Here is a 16327-nt window from a genome sequence, read left to right on the forward strand (position 1 = left end):
CTATTCTTTTCATGATCTCATTGGCATCCAAGAATAATCTCCCCTGTTCTCGACTCTACTCCTTGTCTCACGTATCTCCTTTGCTACAACTTGCCTTAGTGGAATGTGGGCCCTCCCTACTCCATGCATCTCATCTTTTATTTTTTAAACCATTTCTCCTTAGCGTAGATTTCACTTTGGCACAGATATTTCTGCTGCTGTTCAGATAACTTATTGGAGATATTTCGTGATATATATTTGTTGTCCATTTAACTTACTTATACAACCTCATCTGAAAGAAGAGTCTTCAATGTTCTTCCTCCTTTTTTTACTTCTTTTTCTTGGTAGGCAATCTATGTCTCAACATCATCTTTGGCATCTTTATTTTTTTATTTATAGATGAGATCGATTAAGATAGCCCCATTCAATTCATATGGTCATATCATATCTAACGTTACGTAGGAGGTTTTTTTTTTAATTTCTTTGGTTTGTGAAACAACATTGGAGGAGGCTTCAATCAACATCTTCTTTACTTAATGCTTTGATTTTTACTTTGATGGACTTCTTCTATTAAATATGATTTCGGAGGCTTAAAGTGGATTGCCTAAATGGGCTCAGGCAGGCTTGGCTTTATTTTATCGGATCGATTCGATCCGAAGTGTATTTTGGATCCGATTACGGCCCAACCCAATCTGTTATCTGTTTCAAATTGGATCCTAGGGCGGGAAAAATCCAATCTCTCTCTGTCTCTCTCTCGATCTCGATCTCGATCTCGAATCCGCCATGGGAGAAGTAGCGAACTGCCTCACTCCCCCGCCAAAGCCATCCCGTCCTCTTCCGCCGCGAACTCCGATGGCGTCTCGCCTCCAGTCTCCTACTTCCTTTCCCCTGGGGTCTAACGACGACCAGCTGGAGCGGGCCCAAGCCCGAGCAGCCCGCGCTGCTTCCATCCGCAGGAAACCCTCCTCTGCTGCCGCCGTCGCCACCGCCCAAGAAAACCCTCCCCCCTCGTCGGATCTGCTCCACCACGACCAGATCATGGATCTCTTCCACAACTGCATCAAGCTCGCCAGCGAAAACGTTCGACTCGCGTTCCTGTTCTTTGATTTCCTTCCATTTCTTTCGCGTTTTTGTTTGTTTTGGAGTTCCAATTCTTTGCCTTTGGTTTGAACAGAAGATAAACCAGAAGAATACGTGGGATCTGGGCCTCATAGACCACCTCAGCGAAATCGTCCGAGCCAGGCCCGAGGACGACGACGAGACCAATTTCCAAAAGGTCGCTCCTTTTCTTGAGTTTTGCTCGATTTTCGTTGTCGGTTCATTCTGATTTCCCAGGAATAGTAATTAGATTGTAGGAATCGGTCTCTTTGGCTGATTGGGGTCATATCTGTTTGTTGGGTCTTTCTGATTTCTTGGTAGTAGTAGTAGTACTAGTTGTTATTGATGTCTTTTGCTGATTGGGGTTGAGGGCTTTTCCAACAGGCGAGCTGCACTCTAGAGGCCGGGGTGAAGATATATTCGATGAGAGTTGATTCCGTGCATTCTGAGGCGTACAAGGTCCTTGGTGGGATCAATCGGGCTGGGCGAGAAGAAGAGAAAGGTTAGGGTTTCAATTTGGGTCTCCAAATCAACTAAACAGTCATATTACATTTTCTATTTTACTTAAAGTGTTACCCAAAATGTTGATTGTATTGACCAAAAATACCAAGAAACCTTATTGCTCGTAAACATGTAGCCGCCTCATTCGATTATCTCTTGATGTGAATTTCCTTGGAGGTTTTCTGTGGGTCATTTCACACCGTCTGCATATACTAACAAGAAAATGTAGAAAAAAGAAGCACGAGAACCATTTTTAGCCCGGGATTGAAATGCAGTTTTGAAGTCTTATATTGCAACGCAATATTCCTTCAATTTCCTCATAATATGGTTTATATCACAGAAACCTCGGAAGACTGCAACCATGTCGACACAGCACAAGGAGAGGGCCTGTCCAAGAAGGACCTGGAAAGGAAGGCATGTACATTATGTGCATTGGTTGTTTATTCCTTGTGTTGTCTCTATAGCTCATACTGCTTAACTAGCTGCAGATGTCACCTGTATCAACGCTGGAGTCATCATTCGATGCTCTGAATGTTAAAAAGTTTGATGGTATATCGTACTCCATGTTTCATTTTCAATTACAAGAGTAATCATTCCAGGTCTAACCAATCTCACTGCATTTACTCTAGTGGCATTCACTGTGGATCCTCTGTACCATCAGACTTCTGCTCAGTTTGATGAAGGTGGAGCCAAAGGTCTCCTGTTGAATAACCTCGGAGTGTATGGTGGCTGTCGTGTGCTTTTTGATTCACTCGAAGCACCAGATAAGAGCATCTTAACTGAAGCACGGCATGATAAATCTGATCTGATTGATCTCTCATTTGTCAAAGGTAATTGTTACATACATCCATTTTATGCACCTCCTATGTATGCACATTTGTGCCAAAATATGAGTCCTTACCTGCTTCAAGTAAATTCATATATATACTTTTTCTTACAGAACACATTGAGAGCATGATGATTCACATGCCTGTAATATGTGATATCTCTCCTACGCTAAAGGATATTCTGGATCAGTTTGATGAAGAAAATCGTAGGCCATCAGATGCAGCTTTTCCAGGGCAAATGCCAGTGATCGAAGATAATGTGATTGGTGATAACCATGCAGGGTTGGATGGCAACTCATTACCTGATTGTGGACCTTGGAATTTTGATAATGATGATCATGAGAGTGTAGTTGACGACATGCCCAGTGTCATGGATCCATATCCTACCAGTTACCAAGAGGTATGTGGGCTTGACCAATTAAGTCTTAGGATGTAACATTTCTTCAATAAGACATAATTGAAAGGTGCTCCCTTTGATCAAATTATTTGGTTTTCGTTTACTGAATTTATGGAAATTGGGATACTGTTTGATTTTGCTTACACTCTAGCATCTTCGGTGCTAGGCTGCTAGTCTTTGATATTTCTTTAGCACATCCCATCATATCTGAGAAAGCATCAAATATCTCTACCCCATTCCTTCATGAGAGTTTCCCTTGCCAGCGGAAGACATTCTGTACAAAGGATGATCCATTCTTCTTATACAGTATACTTTGTGTAGCCAAAAGTTAAATATATTTTCATGTCATCCAGATATTTCTTGCACCGCGTTTGCTTTTAATTTGTTCCCTTTTATGGGTTAATCTGAACTAAAATAGTTTCTGCATCATAAGTAGAAGATAGTATAATCTCTTATCCCAAGAAAATGAAAAACTTTTTTGGTGTGACTCCACGTTTTGAACTTCGAAGGACCTAAACCTGATTCTGTGTAATCACAATCTTTCCTTTTTGACTTTGAACCAAATAATTGTTTTTTGATATCAAGTTGCTATTGGTCCAGGCAAGTGGTGATTACATGTTTGAGGATCCTGGTATAGAACAGAAGAGTGAAAAGATTGCAGACTTCTTGTCTTTAGGCTTGGGATTTTCTTCGAAAACAAATGCTTGGGCAGGTCCTGATCATTGGAAATATCGAAAGGTCAAAGGTACTTCCATATATGAAAACTCAACTCTTTTTTTTTTTAATTTTATTTGGCTCTCACTGAAACTGCTCAGTAATGTTTGAGCAAAACATACTTGTAGGTTTAGAACCAACTCCTGTATCACCAGGTGAAACAGAAATAGCAGCTAAGAAGCCAAAGAGTAGAAAGGGCGCTCCCGATATTGATTTCACAAAATCACTTGACAATGAGATGCCCGATATTTTTGCACCCCCCAAAAATCCAAAATCATTATTATTGCCGGCAAATAGAGGGCCTTGCAATATCACACTTCCAGAAGACTGTCACTATAGACCTGAGAGCCTTGTTAAATTGTTTGTTCTTCCTGATGTTATGGTAATATAAATTTCTCAGGACGATTTACTCTTGATGTTCATTCACTTTAACTTATTTGTAACAGACCATCTATCTTCTTTGTAGTGCCTTCGGCGGAAAGGAACAAAATCCTCTGGTAAATTGCAGTCTGTTCTTGTGCCATCATCTTTCTTACCATTGGAATATACTCATTATTTGCTCTTTACTTAATATAAGATATATTGGGCCATTCATTCCCTCTAGCGTTCTTCATGTTCTAGATTTTTCTTGCTTTCTTAATTCTCCATAGCTAAGTTGTCACTTGGACACTTGAATTTCTACTGAAGTAAATTTTATATTGCATCTTTTATTTTATAGATGAATCAAGAGAAGACAACACTGACTTTCTTCCATCGTCATCATGGGATAATGAGAGTATGATCAATGATCAGCTTGATGATGCAAATATTTGTAGTGATGTAGAAGATCCAGGAAGTCTTCTTCGTAAGCCTCGCCAGGTCTGAACAGATAACATTCAAGTCTTCAATTATCATTACTATTTTATTTTATGAATTTTACATGCAATAACCTAATCTTTTTAAGGTTCTCAGGAGGTAATCTTCTGCAACGCATATTTCTTACAGCTATTTTCTGGTGATATACATATGGTTATAAAAATGGAAAAAAGATTGAGAACTGATGGCTCCTAATTCCTGACTTATATAGTTTTTAGATACTCTTTATGCTGTTTTATGAATCAATCATTAAATTATCTCATGGACTGTTTAAAGTTGCAAAAGATAAGCATTAAATTCGAATCTGTAGCCTTTTCAAATAAGACAAATTAATTTTGGGAAAACAACCTGTCATGAAATTATATGAGAAAGGCCTCGAATTATCCTGATCCAACTCATTGTCATTTTGTTATATTTAGGTGAATAATAAACATACACTTAAAGTTACTATTAACTCAGCATCATTCTTTCTGATTACCAAAATATTGCCAATTTTAAAATGTACCTGATTGTTTTTTCTCCTCTTATAACGAAGGTGAACAAAATTGATATTCAGTATGACAAGGTGTCAAAGCAAGTAGATGTTCATGCTTTGAAAGATACTCTCTGGAATCACATACAAGAATCTATTCAGAATTCTGAAGTGGTGAGTAACCTGTAGTTTCAGTTACTATCAAATGAGAGATTTATTTGTTATTGCCATCTTTATATTGCAAAAATTGTGTTCTACATTTCCATATATCACTATATGCCATGTCCTGTTCATTCTATAAATAATTGAAAATGAACTTGTATGCTTCTTTCTCTTATTTATCCAGGAAACAAAAAACTATTTTAAGTTACTTCTTTCCTGCTACCTTATCATGTAAATATGGTTAGTAAGAGAACATTTTAATTTGTGTTTAGTATTTGTTGGCATTCGTCAATTGTTGCATTACAACCAAAAAAATATTCATTAAAAGAACAAATAAGCTCAAAATTCATTTCAACGACTACAATCAAAGGTATAACATCAATGACCTCTCAAACATACTGATCTTTTGACCTGTAAAGCATCTGAACAATAGGAAAGGATGATTTTGTAACATTTTATTGCTATCCATTTTTATAGACTTCTTGAGCCAAGTTTAACACTGCTTGTCAAACTACCAAACTGTCCTCCTCATTGCCTTGGAGTCGGCTGTTGAGATATATAATACTAAGAACACATGTTGATTAATTAACGGCTTCTGTGCTTTATTTGGACTGAGTTCGTGCTGTTACAGTACGTCAGATGTAAGGTCTATTCCTACGGGACAAGAATGCATAACTGCATGTTATGTCTACAAATACAGCAGCCCTCTTAAGCGTCATGCTTAAAAGATTATTTGGTGATACTATCAGCATCATGTGAAGCTGAAAGCAAGATTCGGAGATCAGAGAACCTAAAATGTTAAATACCCAAACTGTCAGCCATCTATGCCACCGACCTTTTAAGATGAAAAGAAAAAAGAAAAAATAACCCAATTTCATTTGCCTTGTAAATTTGCAAAATGCTTGTAGAAATAAGTAGCAGATGCATATCAAATTAGACCTACGGGGTATATTTTCTTCTACAACATGTTAATTACAGTCTTCTTGTTGACGACTTGTTGATAATGGATTTCTGATGCTCTCTATATTGTCTTCTCTACCAGGAAAGGAGGGAGGCCACAGTATCTCTTACGCATGTAATGCATTACTTACCAAACAATTGCCCAGCAGCTTCAGCTCAAGATATTTCCCCGCATCTGCTCTTCATTTGCCTCTTGCATTTAGCTAACGAGCACTGCTTGGCACTCCATGATTGTCCTACCTTGGATGAAGTCGACATACACATACCCTCTTCAGCTCTTGCATAGTAACTCCTGCAATGTATACATGTATCTTTTACCTTTTGTTGATGGATAATAGCGTTAAGGGAACTCACAAGAGATATGTAGAATTATCAAAGTTCGCCTTGTATAATGTACCAATAGATGAAAAGGGTTTTATCTTACGGAGCATGGAATTCTTTTCTGTCTTCTCCTGTGTTGCTTTGGCTTTTACTAATTTGATCCATTGGATGGGGTGCTTCTTTTTTTTTTTTTTTTTCACTTGCTTAGCGTTTATTGCGATTTAGACTCTGTATTTTCACTATATATATTTTTGTAATCCCTCACAAGAATCAGGATACGTCTTAATATTTATTGAAAATGCAGGGATCGATTAGAAATAATGGAATTATAGGGTGTGAATTGCAATAAACAAATACAAAAGATAAAGGACAATGGTCTTGAGAGGTATATCATCACCGGTTCATTTCCAATGGAATCCTTTCCTCTCTAGACTGTTGCTATGCAAGAAAGAAACAATGAGTTGAGTTGAAAAATGTCATATTCTTCCATGTAACTGGTGGCTTTCCAGATTCCAGGCAAACCATAAATGCACTATGTCCCACAAACTTCATTCTGCAAAAATACTGTCCACAAATTACATATACCAATATTGCCAGGGAATATTGTACTAGATGGAGTTGAATTAAGATACAAAAAGAAAGGGTTTGTAGTAGTTCTTGCTCTTGTATTAGATGACCATGAAACAAAAGCATAGCAGATTGCATGTCATTGACTCTGCTTCCTATTCGGGTACTCCCTTGGTCCAAATATAGTTGAACCAATTCTGACATTTGTACTGCCCATTTCAATCTGCAAAAGTGAAAAAAAAATTGTTTAAAAGTGTTCGTATTCTTCATTTCACGCAGCCATTCCTCTTCCGAAGACAAATTTGAAAGTTATTCTTCTTACTGCTTGCTCGAAGTCACCAGACATGCCCATGGAAAGCTCACACTGCTCTTGTGGTATTCCAAGTGCCTTGCATATGTTGGCCCTGCAATTTGACAATGTCTGCTCTTCCAACACAAGAAGTTAAATGTTAGCAAAGTGCTGGAGATAGTATTTGCATGTATTATGTTTTACGTCCTACATTTTGAATCAATCTACTTTCTGCCCTCTATTTTCATTTTATTCAGCAGAAAGGTGCTCATCACTTGTCTTACATAGCCTAGCCATAAGTCCGAAACACTTGGTTACTTCAATCCTTTTTTATTACATCACAACTTAGAAGGAGGGCACTCATAAACCTGAAATGGGAGGCGCTAAATAATATCTTCCCTAATTATAATGGAGAACTAAAACTGCTTATTAGGAGAAACTTTACACTGAAGTTTTCTGGTGTCGAGGAGTAATCGGGCATTCCGATAGTCATTAGGCCTGAGAAGACAAGGTTGGGGCAAGCAAGCTTGACATGCTTAGCAAGTTCAATACATCTGGACGGATCTATACCAGATTTTGCTGCAGAGATGCAAGTTACTCATCAGTCATCAGTATATATATTACCTGAAAAGCACGAACAATGTCAGCCATTGAGATGAATGTTTTCAATCTATAATTTTTTTTTTTTATCATTGCTAGCAACTATAAAAGATTTAATAGTGCAGTTAAAAGATGTGGGTGCAATCAGCTTGTTGGCAATCAATTAAAAAGGTCAATAAATTGCATCTATGCTGCAACAACTACTGAACTAAACACTGGAAAGTCCATTCTTTACGTAATCCAAAGTCAAATCAAGTATTCAGTTACCTTGCCTTGTCTATCTGGTTTAAATGGATACTCATTTGTCCACGGAAATTAAAGCATATGATCGGGATGAAGTCTCTAAGTAGAAATACAGGAAGTGAGCTATATCCTTTTTGGTTGTTCAAATAAAAATTGAGTGATCTATGAAGTACTTCAATGCATTTCTGTAGACTAATTTTACAAGATGTAAGATAAGAAGTGTTCAAAGTGGGGATCCTTTGATTGCAGACATTGTATAATCTGTTGTGAAAGAGTTCAAGTTTGATAGACTAAACTAGAAATTGCCTTCATACTTACACTCTTCTCCACTAGTATTCACTTGGACTAAAACCTTCAGTGGCTTCCTTCCCAAACTTGCCACAGCACGATCAAGATAATTAGCAACCTGAAGTGCATATAAACATAAAACATGATTTTTTTTTCTTACCTTTATTTTCCATTATGCAACATGATAGCATTTCAAGTTCTGATCATGAACACAATCTATGAGAATGAGATTTATACTTCTCACACTGAAAAAAGAAAAAAAAAACTGATAATAAATTATAAGCAGAATTGTTGTCCAAGTTAAACTTGGCACAATTAAACATGCTCAAAGTTTTAGCTAAAGGTCTTATGCAAGCTAATGGCATAAAGAACAAGATAGTTGCAATACTATATTTATTTCAGAAACTAGCTAAGGTAGTGATTGATTACCTTTTCATTATCGACACTCTCAACCATGTCAAGATTAGGAACAGAAGCTGCATAAAGAAAGAAAATGTAATGCTACCTATCACTTGTATCAAAACATTCAGATAAAGAGACGCACTGAGTGGGGGAAACAAACTGAAGATATTTCTTATATCACGAAAAATGGGATAAAAGGATCATTTATAGGCAAAGTTACTGTTCTTAGCTCTCGTCAGCTATTTGTGCTAGCTGAAAGAATACCTAGAAGAGATTTAACTTTGTTGCTTTGGAGATGTCCAATAAAATGCCACTCAATATCTGCTGGAAGCTGCAAAAGAGAGGTTAGCAAATATGCTCAGCTCTTGTTGACATAAATAATGCAAGGAAACCTAAAGAGCTTGTGTAACCCCATCAATTTATTCTTCCTTGGAAGAATCTATTAACAGTGTCCTGTTACTCTATGACTTCATTAGTTTCTTAGGAGGAAAGATAGCCCTTGTGACAGCACATTAAAGACTTCGATTGCAAGATCATGAAAACGGAAAATTGACATAACTAACAATTGTAGTCATAGAAAGTCATGAATTGCCTTGTACCATACTCAGAACAACTAATTCGTACTGATCACAAAAGAGATACGAATGGGTTCTGTGATGCTAAAGTATCAATCCACACAGAAGAAGGAAAGTACCAGTGGAGCCTTGTCGACGAACTCCTGGACATAATTCTCGCCGAAGCAGCGGTGGCCGGCGTCATAAAGCTGGCGAACGAGTGAGACCGGCTTTGTCTTGCCGACAGCCACCACCCGGACCTCCTCTGCCCGCCGGCCCGACCTCTCAGCAGCCTGCTGTGCCCGGCGGAGCACCGAGCGCAGTGCAGTGGCCGCCACCCCTGCCGCCCCTTCCACCACCGGAGCTGCCATCTATTAATACCCACACACGCGCTTCTTGGATTTGGATTGCTCCATTACCTCGAGTAAGGGAATATTGTATAATTAGTTATAACCACTACCAAACTCCTGGTTCTTCTTGATTTCTTTCCCGGAAATTCTGTGACCACACATATAACAAATGACAGTCTCCCAAAACATTTCATGGCTAGGATTTTCCAAGTGCCCAGAGGCAAGCAACTGTGAAACATCAGTGTGACTTTACAGTTTTACCTTTGGGCACAGAGTAAATCTAAAGAATTCTAGCACAGACAAAGTCAAGTGACACCAAATTTACAGCCCGAATTGTTCACGTACTCACCTGAGCAATACGACGAACAACTCAAGTGCGTTCCTGACACAAAACGATGACAGATCCAGATGCTTGTACCATCCTGCGTGGGTGACAAATCCACAATTCTAGTGAAGTAAAGAGCAACTTGGCCACAAACAAGGCTCTACTTTGTATTAATTATAGATTACATTAAGCATACAAAATAATACAAACATTGGATCCATACGATTGCGTGTTTGGATTAGGATTACGTCGACCACCGTTAAATTTTTATTTTTATTTTAAAAAATTATTGTTAAATTTAATTAAATAATATCTAATGAATTACATAGAAATCTTATCTTTAGGTTTAGAAATAGAAAATTTGAACTTTAACAATTAAAAGTGATTCCTAGTACAAGGCCTAGAAAGATCCGTGGTCAAGAGTAACACAATTGAAATTAATTTATTATCCTCAGATCTTCTTAGTTTAATTATATAAAATAAATTACATGCCTAAATATATATATATATATATATATATATATATAATTTTCTTTTCAGCTGAAGAAGTTTAACAATTAAAAGTTCGTCATAATGCAAGGCGTAAAAGATGCATATTAAAAGGCTAGAAATCTTTTGAAAATTCAATTAGTATGCATAGTTATCTAAAATTATAATAAAATGATAGGAAATAATATAACATACTTAAAAGAAAGTTCTTTTGTTAATTGAACAATTGAAAGTGATATAGATTGCAAGGCCTAGATATTATTTGTCTCAATTATATAGTATCAAATGAAGAACATAGTTAATATATTTTTTTTTAGTGCAAGGCTTAAAAGAATTAAATACTTTGAAGGTTTCTTATAACTTTTTCAGTTTAGGCAATAAATATAGTCAATTAGTTTGGAAGATGTAACCAATATTAATCTCTTACTTTGTGACGCCAAATTCGTGACATAATATGATAATAAATTGAAGGTCAATCATACTTTTACCAAGTGAAAGCAATATGGCATACATTATATAGATGATGACTTGATATAATTTATAATGTCAAAGCCAAATATTAGGGCAGTGAGATTCACTTAAATGGCAGATCTAATGCTCATCTCATCTCTTTTAAGTTTATATTCTATAGGGGTATTTCTGTGTTGTATTTAATTTGTGCACAGTATTATATATGTCAATGAAAAGAATCCAAAGTTTCTTGAATGATTTAATTAGGTGGCATATATATATATATATATTTAAAAGTTATGTTGTGACATGATCCAACTACCAGCATATCCATTGACTTTTGGATGTTAATTTAATTAAAGTTTTGGTTACCCTATAAGGTACCCAAAAGATGTTAGGCTATCTAAAAAAGTAATTAGCTTTTGTAACATCTTTTAATTTCACAATTAGTGCCAGCAATTAGGCCAACTATCTACTACCTCACAAATCCTAATAACTTTTTAATTGAGCTCTCTTTCTTGATTTCAAGTAAAATCTAAAGAATATGTCGAAAATATATATATATATAATTTTAAGGAAAAAGAAAAAAAAAATCAGAAATGGTTTGGAAAAACTATGTGTTTGTGGTCAAAAGAAATACAACATTAATAATAATAATCACTAAGTTTGTGCTTCAGAAACAAAGTAATATGCTAGAGTATATTCTTGTATATATATATATATATACAAATAAAAGGACTAAGGGTTATTAAAAATTAGAAGAAATAAAGGATAAGTTGTTGGGTTTGGAAGTCATATTATTAGATGCACATATACACTTGAATTAATGTGTTCCACTACTACATAAGGATGTGAGAGGTATGCCAACCAATTAATAATATCACTTAATCTTTGTTTTACAATCTTATCCCTATGTCATTTGTAAAATATATTATCTTTATAAATAGTCAAAAAAGGAAAAATTAGGAAAACAAAATCCAATCCATGTCTTATATGCATACTAAGTACCCCAACCATAGGTTCACATAATTAAGGGACTTAATTAAATACTTAGTCCTCCTCTGTCACATACTTTGTTATATGAATTATATATATATTTTAAAATAAAATAAATCAAGCAAATCTTTTTTTGTTTTTATTATTATTGAAAGAAATCTTTTCTCTTTCTTTATATATATATATATGTAGGGAAATATGTAGAGAAGAATAAATGAATAATAGAAAGATGCAAGCAGTGGATACGGTATGAATCTGGTCTAGTAGTGAAGTACTTTTTTTTAGTACCAAAGGCATAGATAGGCATAGAAAGAGAGACGAAGAGAAAGAAAAGAGAGTTAGTACCTACCTTTTCATGGACAAAGAGCCACTCCTCTCTTCTTCGTCTCCTCCTCCTCCTCCTCCTCCTCTTCCAATCTCGATAAGGAAACTTCTTCACAATTCTTCTTCTACTCCGTTGTCTCCTCTTTGCACTCTTCCAGAAGACGGCGAAGTCTCTATTCCTCCCTTCTCCCCCTCGTCATCCTCCCTCTCCCCTGCTGCCGCCGTCTTCAAGGAGCGATTGATATTTGGCCCCACCGACCTCGAATCATTCTCCCTCCTCCCCTCTACTACTCCTACACCTCCTTCACCTCCTCCTCCTCCTCTCCCGACAATCCAAGAAGCCAGTTCGATCTCTATCCCTTTTTATGACGATTCCTTACTATGGCCTGCGTCTCCGACTTCTTCTTCGTCGTCGTTGTCGACGAAGCCGAAGAGCAACCTCCACCGCTCCCGCACCGCCCCCGCCATGGCCGGAATCAATAGCGCATCCAACCCGCATGCGAGTTCCGCCCCCCCGCCCGCCCCCCGCCGCCCATCCGTCGTCCGCAACGCCGTCATATTCCTCTTCGCTTACCTCGCCTTCGGCGTCGTCGTCTACGCTGCCGAGCCTTCCAACTTCACCGCCGCCACCACCAACCCCATCGTCGACGCCCTCTACTTCTGCATCGTTACCATGTGCACTATCGGATACGGGGACATCACCCCGGCCACCCCGCTCGCCAAGATCTTCTCCATCACCTTCGTCCTAATCGGATTCGGTTTCGTCGACATCCTCCTTTCCGCCATGGTCTCCTACGTTCTCGACTTGCAGGAGTCGCTCCTCCTCACCGCCGTCTCCAAGAACGGCGGCAAGCGCGGCGGGCGACACCGCGGCGACATTGCGAGGCATTACATCGTCGACGTCAAGAAGGGGAGGATGCGGATAAGGATGAAGGTAGCCCTCGCGCTTGGCGTCGTCGTGCTCTGCGTCGGCGTCGGGGCATTCGTGCTCCGCTTCGTCGAGCGGCTGGGATGGCTCGATGCGTTCTACCTTTCGGTCATGTCGGTGACCACCGTCGGCTACGGCGACCGAGCGTTCAAGACACTGCCCGGGAGACTCTTTGCCGCCGTGTGGCTGCTCCTGTCCACGCTTGCCGTCGCCCGTTCCTTCCTCTACCTTGCTGAGGCGAGGATCGACAAGCGTCACCGCATGATCGCCAAGTGGGTGCTCTGCAGGGACATGACCGTCTCAGAGTTCCTCGCGGCTGACATCGACAACAACGGCTTCGTCACGTGAGTTCGTTCATCTCCTTTCATCTTTTCATCATTATTTATATTCTTCTTCGTTAATTAGATGGTTTTTTGGGTGGGAACAATGAAGGCATGTTTGAATTGGAATAAGGAGAGGTTGCGTTACTTGAGTGGGATGAATGTCCCGAGATATTATTCTTGAAAGAAAAAAAAAAGAAGAAGAGATATCTGAGGTGGTAAAATAGGGAAGGATTTGTAGAATATGGGTAAGATTAGTCTTGTGGAATATGTATGTAGTGGCATTTTGTGATATGCCCTCTAAAATGCATAAGAAGAATCAAAGAGTGGAAATAGGTTCCTTTTCTCACTTTTGTCAAAGTTGTAGATGTCGTAATGCAAAAGGATGCAAGAAAATTAGACCTAGGGAGAGGAGTTGAGATGGAGGAGATGCGCACCCTAGATAAAGAAGGTTTAACTAGTAAGCCAAGATTTTGCGGATGAAGTACCAAAGGAATGAACCTAGATAGTTTGGACCAAGTCTGTGGATGTGAGTAGAGCTAATGAATATAGGCATCTTGTCATTTCCAAGAGAAGTATCATGATCTCTTTCTCCAGAGGTGGTTACATTGATCAGTTAGTTGAAAGGATTTTATGGGGTATGTTACGATGAAGAAACTAGAAAGATATGAAATTCAAGATAAATATAATTCTAAGCATGCCTCGATAGAATTTACCACCATAAGAAATGCTTCTCATATTGGTCTTTGATATACCGGAGGCAACAATTCATGTGGTTAAGAGGGAGATGCCCTTGTTGAAAGTAGAGGTTATGTGGGGCTTAATGATTTCTCAAATAATGTAGTAACTTCTTTGTTTCCGAAGATCTTTTAGTCTTCACATTAATTGGGTAAGAGAAGTTCCTCAATGTTGGCTGACATTTCTTTTAGTTGAAATAATAATAATAATAATAATAATAATAATAATAATAATAATAAGATTAGCCTGGAGCAAACAAACAAATAAACACAAAAAAAGAAAAAAGAAAAAAAAGAAGAGGAAATATCTTACTCAAGCATTCTACTTAAATTATTAGTGACTTCCTTTTTTTTCCCTGCCATGCCAAATTCTGGTGTATTGCACCAGCTATTTACGTTCGAATTCTTGCTCCAATTGGTACAATCCAGCTCAACAACTGGCTCTGGAAAGCTCGTACAGATTACGGCCTACAAGTATTATGGAGTTGTAACAAGTTGCAGAAAATACCTTCTATTGTAACAATTTCTGGATATTCCTGAAGTATTTTAGGAAACTAAATCATGAGATACATTCTTGGATTTTCACCATAGCCAGCTGATGCATTAAAAGTTTAAAACCTGATTCCATACTAAGGAATGGTATAGTGTGGAATAGTGCTGGCTAATGCTTTAGAAAATGCAGAGTTGTTGTTCTTCAAAATTCAAGTGGGCTGTATGAGTCTTAGAAATTGATCGAAACAATGCCTTGATTCATACTATTTCCTTTTCCATGTAGGCATATGCCAAGTGTAAATGAGCGATGAAATGGATCAATGATTTCCTGAATTGGAACACCACTATGATTTGCTGCAGGTTGCTTCCAAGAAGTGCATGTAGAATGCTTATACTGTATAGCTAGTTTTTATTCTTTCCCCCCTGCACAATCTCTTCTAGTAAGGCTTATATGATTGTTGTTGTTTATGTATTGTGGCATCTCACAATTAAGTTCTGGGTGCATTTGACTAGATAAAATATAGTAAAATGTGGCCTATTTAAATGCCTCAACATCCACTATAGAATTGGCCAAATTTGAGTGGCACCATATACATGTTTAACATATGAGTGTGTGCACAGGTATCACGGCTACCATCGGAAGACAGTAACTTTTCATTTGGTTCCTTCTCTTTCTCTTTTGCTTTGTCTAGCTAGCCTTCTCTATATAAATTACTATCATTCTTCTGTAAGTATTTTTCTAGCTTTTTTCCTATAACATTTTTTTTTTCCGAGAGAATAGCTCTTTCTTATGACATTATAACCCATATAACCAAGTTTAGTCTAATTATGTTCTCTCGCTGCTGTATCTATTCTATATTAGACTCCTTTTGATTTCTGAATTATCTTTCGGTCGATGCTAACCTGCAGAAAATCAGAGTTCGTGATTTACAAGCTCAAGGAGATGGGGAAGGTTCCTGAGAAGGACATCTTGCAGATATGCGAGCAGTTTGATAGGCTAGACAGTGGGAAGTGTGGAAAGATCACACTTTCGGATCTGATAGGAAGCCATCACTGAGTTTCTCTTCTTTTTTTTTCAAGAAGAAAAAAGAAACAAAAAGGAGAAATCCTAAATTGTATTTTGGTAATGCTCAGAGCATGCGCTGCTGGGGAAGTTAGATCTATACTGGATTTGCCACTCCCCTATACTTCCGTTACAGCCATGCCAGGCTGGGAGAGTAAGCTGATACGAGACAGACGACAGAGCATGCTGTTGTCTGATTGATGCCCCCAGAACACACCTTTGACAATGTTTCTCCTCTTGGTTTTGTTGCATAAGGCTAGGCCCTTGTAAATATAAACCGTTTTGTTTTCCTGTACACATTTCATATGAGTATTCTTTAATTATGTTGCAAATATCCGGCATTTTGCTTAAACCAACTGAATCCAGTAAAAATTGAACTCACTGATTCTGAGCTGGTAGTTATATCTTTTGCACAGCATCCCAATGGGGCCAGGGACGACCATGCTTATTTGTACTCTACAATCTACTCTACTCAGTGTGTTTTGATGAAAAAAAATAAAATGGAGCGTTTTATATCTACAAAAGGTTAGTAATCACCAAACAAATCAGCTGAGTCTTTGTATCATATAATTATTAGTACCTAACTGGTTTTGTTCTCAATGAATAAATAAAATAAGATCATCA

At 37.9% G+C, this 16327-nt stretch overlaps 3 protein-coding genes across 4 annotated transcripts; 2 read left to right on the top strand and 1 right to left on the bottom strand.

Annotated features, from left to right (window-relative positions):
* Nucleotides 1-719: 719 nt before the first annotated feature.
* On the top strand, nt 720-6408 carry LOC140770928 (condensin complex subunit 2). The gene is made up of 13 exons (XM_073112260.1): nt 720-1059; nt 1154-1255; nt 1462-1579; nt 1919-1992; nt 2067-2127; nt 2208-2408; nt 2519-2805; nt 3403-3547; nt 3645-3898; nt 3983-4013; nt 4235-4374; nt 4907-5017; nt 6048-6408. Exons 1-13 carry the CDS (start codon nt 763-765, stop codon nt 6249-6251), a joined length of 2025 nt encoding a protein of 674 aa, XP_072968361.1. The 5' UTR covers nt 720-762; the 3' UTR covers nt 6252-6408.
* Nucleotides 6409-6796: 388 nt separating this feature from the next.
* On the bottom strand, nt 6797-9947 carry LOC140770929 (uncharacterized). Of its 2 annotated transcripts, none has more exons than XM_073112263.1 (8): nt 9370-9733; nt 8940-9006; nt 8703-8749; nt 8304-8391; nt 7588-7721; nt 7176-7274; nt 6948-7076; nt 6797-6839 (listed from the first exon to the last, which is right to left on the bottom strand). In XM_073112263.1, the coding sequence occupies exons 1-7, from the start codon at nt 9598-9600 to the stop codon at nt 6993-6995; spliced, it is 750 nt and encodes a 249-aa protein (XP_072968364.1). In that variant the 5' UTR covers nt 9601-9733; the 3' UTR covers nt 6797-6839; nt 6948-6992. The 2 variants fall into 2 exon arrangements, with proteins under 2 accessions (XP_072968364.1, XP_072968362.1); XM_073112261.1 differs by adding an exon at nt 9929-9947 and having other exon boundaries at nt 6815-7076; nt 9370-9648.
* Nucleotides 9948-12142: 2195 nt separating this feature from the next.
* On the top strand, nt 12143-16037 carry LOC140771445 (two pore potassium channel c). Its single transcript, XM_073113008.1, has 2 exons — nt 12143-13435; nt 15550-16037. Exons 1-2 carry the CDS (start codon nt 12195-12197, stop codon nt 15695-15697), a joined length of 1389 nt encoding a protein of 462 aa, XP_072969109.1. The 5' UTR covers nt 12143-12194; the 3' UTR covers nt 15698-16037.
* Nucleotides 16038-16327: the final 290 nt, after the last annotated feature.

The sequence above is a fragment of the Typha angustifolia genome, chromosome 11, assembly GCF_048772165.1.
Source record: "Typha angustifolia cultivar Huaian chromosome 11, ASM4877216v1, whole genome shotgun sequence".
Taxonomy (NCBI): Eukaryota; Viridiplantae; Streptophyta; class Magnoliopsida; order Poales; family Typhaceae; genus Typha; species Typha angustifolia.